This window comes from Cynoglossus semilaevis, chromosome 10 (genome assembly GCF_000523025.1).
Source record: "Cynoglossus semilaevis isolate Cse_v1.0 chromosome 10, Cse_v1.0, whole genome shotgun sequence".
Classification (NCBI taxonomy): Eukaryota; Metazoa; Chordata; class Actinopteri; order Pleuronectiformes; family Cynoglossidae; genus Cynoglossus; species Cynoglossus semilaevis.
In genome coordinates this window covers 16,536,795-16,540,455 of record NC_024316.1, presented here as the reverse complement: position 1 = coordinate 16,540,455, position 3,661 = coordinate 16,536,795, and the positions used below count along the sequence as shown (strand labels likewise).

Here is a 3,661-nt window from a genome sequence, read left to right as displayed (position 1 = left end):
CGGGGGGGACGGAGGGGACGGGGGGGCGGTGGGGGTGAGGCCTCAAAGCATTGGATTAGAGCTAATGTGCCCTCCCTGGGTTCTAATCTCTTCAGAGGGGGACTTTGTTTGAGGGGCTGGAGGGCAGTAAGATAAGTATCTATTACAGAAACTCCCCCTTAACACCCCCCACACCCCTACAACAATCCTGTTTCAAAAAAAATGAGGCTCAAAAACACTTGCCCCTGTCCCCCTCTGTGCTGTGTGATATCACAGACCCAAGAGCAAGTGCTGCCCTTTTCAGCTAATCAGGAATTAGGCTTTAAAGCTGTATTTAGTGTGAGCAGGGCCCATATTTACTCCATCTGGAGCCCGCAAAGTCAGGGAGTTAAAAAGAAGATCAAAGGCAGCCCCCGAAAATTCTGCTTAGTTTGTAAAAAAAAAAAAAAAAGTCAGGAAAGAGAAAGTGAGTTTTGAGCAAAAAGTGGAAGAAACGTCGTCAGGTGCAGAAATCACGAGTGATGTCCTTTATAGGAACTTCAGTTTAATATGAAAAATAACTTCATGTTATAAATAGTGTGCAAATAATGAAACAGAGGCTGCTGGTCTGGACTGAAATATACATGGTAGTATAAGAGTCTACTTAACAGGTATAATAAAAAAACAAAAGTATTTTAAAACAAACAGTATATATTCCACATTATATGTGTATATATGTATACATACATATATATATGCACACATACATTTATATAAAAACAGCTTAGGGATATAACCTATATTAGATGTGGTTTTATTTTCCAAAAATACTGTAACTAACAACTACAGTGAGACAAAACTAGTCAGAAAATTAAAAAAAGAAATTACCTAATTTTGTATGAATTATAATCACAATATTGATATAGGGGGAAAAAAAGGAATAAAACATTTGGCTAATTTTTTGATATTATTTGATATATTTTTTTATGATATCTGATGGTAAATAAAGGAATAAAACATTTGGCTTATTTTTAAAATCACCTTTTTTATGATATCTGATGGTAAATAAAAATCCAAACAAACTATCAACAGCTTTACATTATAACTGTCAGTAACTTCAATGCAAACAAGGGCAGGTTTAAAAAAAAACCAAAAAAAAAAACCAACATGCCTGTGGCCTGAGCTAATCTGTAAACAAATAAATTAAGATTTTTTCCACTAAAATTGAAAAGCTTCAAAAATCCCTTCGATATCAGGCATTAATACTGATGATACATGTGTAGAGGTGATCCGTCTCAAGTTCTTCTACTCAGTGGTTTCTGTTGGATTTTCTTGAATCAGTTTTTTCGTGCAGCACTGTCTGTGTTTTGTTTTTTTTACCTGATGTGTGGAGGTTTCAACAAACTCTGAAACTCTGGTGTTCCGCTCAGCGGGAGAATTTCCGAGGTCTGTACGGAGGCGGGGCGAGCTGATGTGACGTCGTCCTCTCCTCCTCGATTGGGGCCAGGTCCTCTGCAGAACCCCACTTCTTCTTGGAGTGAAACAGTGACACCAACTTCCTGTTCCTGTGCCGCTCCCGGTTCCCTGTAGCTCCCTGAGGTACTTGGAGTTCTACGATGATATCAAACAAACAAAAAATGAAAATATTGTCAAATCTACCAAAATAAATATCTTAATTTTTAATTTTCTCTTTTAAAGAACCAATCCTGATTTAGTTGTTTTATTTACAGGAAATACATTGTAGGACAAAAGATGCTTCTTTTTGCTGATGATGTGTTTCTATTTACTTCAAATTTGTGCTGGAACAAATGAGCAGCAGGTGAAATGGAACAGAGGTGACATAAGATTATTTAGGATCTTATACTTAGTAACAAAACATGAGGATCAGGATGGTTTTTCAGCCACTGGGGGAGCTGTAGCCAATGCTAGCAGTCACTCAGTGAGGACCTCACACCAATGATCAGTTATGTATGAAAAACCGACCAAATATCAAAGCTCTCTGTTTTAAGACAAATGTACCAGGAGATCTGATCTTCTAATTGTAAGGCACGAACACTAACCGCTTCTCCACAGTGTGGCTAAGTATCACTTCTATTGATAATAGTTGAGCGGAGACACTCACGCAGCTCACTCTCCTCGTCTTGAACCTCAGCTTCTTTGTTGTTGAGATAATGGCCGGCCAGGTGACCACTGTAATCTCTGACATTTTCTTTGGCACCTGAGGGGAGGAGAAGGTCAATGTAAAGGACGAAAGAACTAGAAACAAAGTTGTGTAAACGCTTACGAAAAGCTAAAAGTCACGTTAAGAAAACTAACAACCTCAGCTAACAACGGTTCTGTGAGACAGCGTTGGAATTTTCTCACTCTGAATCAGGAAATAACTACACAACTGATGGATTATTGTTCTCCATATTTAAATTAAAAACAAACAACAAAAAAAACTTTTGCCATAATGATAGAAATTGGAGTTTTTTAAATCTAGGCTTTAACTCCTGAACCAAAAGTTGCTTTTATTGCAGCCGTCTCTTCTTCAAATGTTCAAATGACAGTAATTTGTACCATATGTTCCTATGAGCAGCTGCAGCATATTCTGGTGACCGTGTAGGGCGGCGATGTGCAGAGGTGTGTAACCCTGAGGAGCAGAACAGGAGCAAACCAGACCAACACGTTTTTAATATAATATTTAATTTAAAATCTTCATGACTCTATAACTGACATCTTTTTAACCAGGTTAAGTTCAAGTGTGTGTAACTGTGTCAAAGAACTGGAACTGGGTTTTCGTACTCACCCCCTTTTATTTTCCCACGTCCAAACGCGCAGCCAATGAAAACAAGACGTGAAAACAAAACAGGCAAATTAGCAAAGGTTATGGAAACAGCAGATAATGACACAAACATAATTGCCTGGTAATTCGCTGAAAATTGCACACTTTCGGGATTGTGCGTGCCGACACACGGACGCACTGTTTTGGGAAACAATTAAGGTGACGTGACATGATTTATTAGCCGAGCGCTGCTAGGAGTCAGACGGTGCAGCTGCATCTTCACACACAAGGTTTTCATGGCCTCGAATCGATGCGGCTAATTCTACTGTTCGCACCTGTCAGCACCGCTGCAGAACGACTGGATACTTACATGCTGTAGGAAAACAGAAGAATGGAGGAGAATTAGTGGGAGTGCACCTTTAACACATGGTCATTCCAATACAGCTGTCTGTAGAAGGGTTAGTTAGTACTGAACTAAATGACATGTTAGCTTATTGAAATATTCTGGTTCTTATTAGACCTCAGTGACTCGGTGTACAATAAATAAGATTTGATTTGTGGTCAACTACGCCATGTATTTGATGGACTAGTTGATCAACTAGTTAGCTGACAAAAAATGTAGGCAGGTAATTAATTATAACAAAAATGTGATTTAAATTGAAAACTGGTTGGAAAACGGATTATAACTAAAGGTAAAGTCAAATATTCTAAAAAGATTAAAATTGGAACTGGAGATTTAAACCAGTGTTTCCCAAACTTTTTTTTGTGGGGACACATATTTTCAAAGTCACAAACCTTCACGACCGAAGTCAAAAGACGTTATTCGTAAACTCCTGCTAAACATGATGTGAGGCGACCCAAAAAAAAAAAAAAAAAAAAAATCTCTTGCCCCCCCCCTGGGGGGCGCCACCCAGTTTTTTGAAAAAAAATTTAAGATAA

At 38.4% G+C, this 3,661-nt stretch overlaps 1 protein-coding gene across 1 annotated transcript in view; it reads right to left on the bottom strand.

Annotated features, from left to right (window-relative positions):
• Nucleotides 1-966: 966 nt before the first annotated feature.
• LOC103385304 (ankyrin repeat domain-containing protein SOWAHC-like) overlaps nt 967-3,661 on the bottom strand; it is a 14,595-nt gene continuing 11,900 nt past the window's right edge. The window contains exons 9-11 of the mRNA XM_025059150.1: nt 2,518-2,590; nt 2,081-2,176; nt 967-1,569 (exon numbers count right to left, since the gene is read on the bottom strand). Of these exons, the coding sequence (XP_024914918.1) occupies nt 1,385-1,569; nt 2,081-2,176; nt 2,518-2,590 (354 nt within the window). The 3' untranslated portion in view covers nt 967-1,384. The remainder of the gene's footprint in view (nt 1,570-2,080; nt 2,177-2,517; nt 2,591-3,661) is intronic.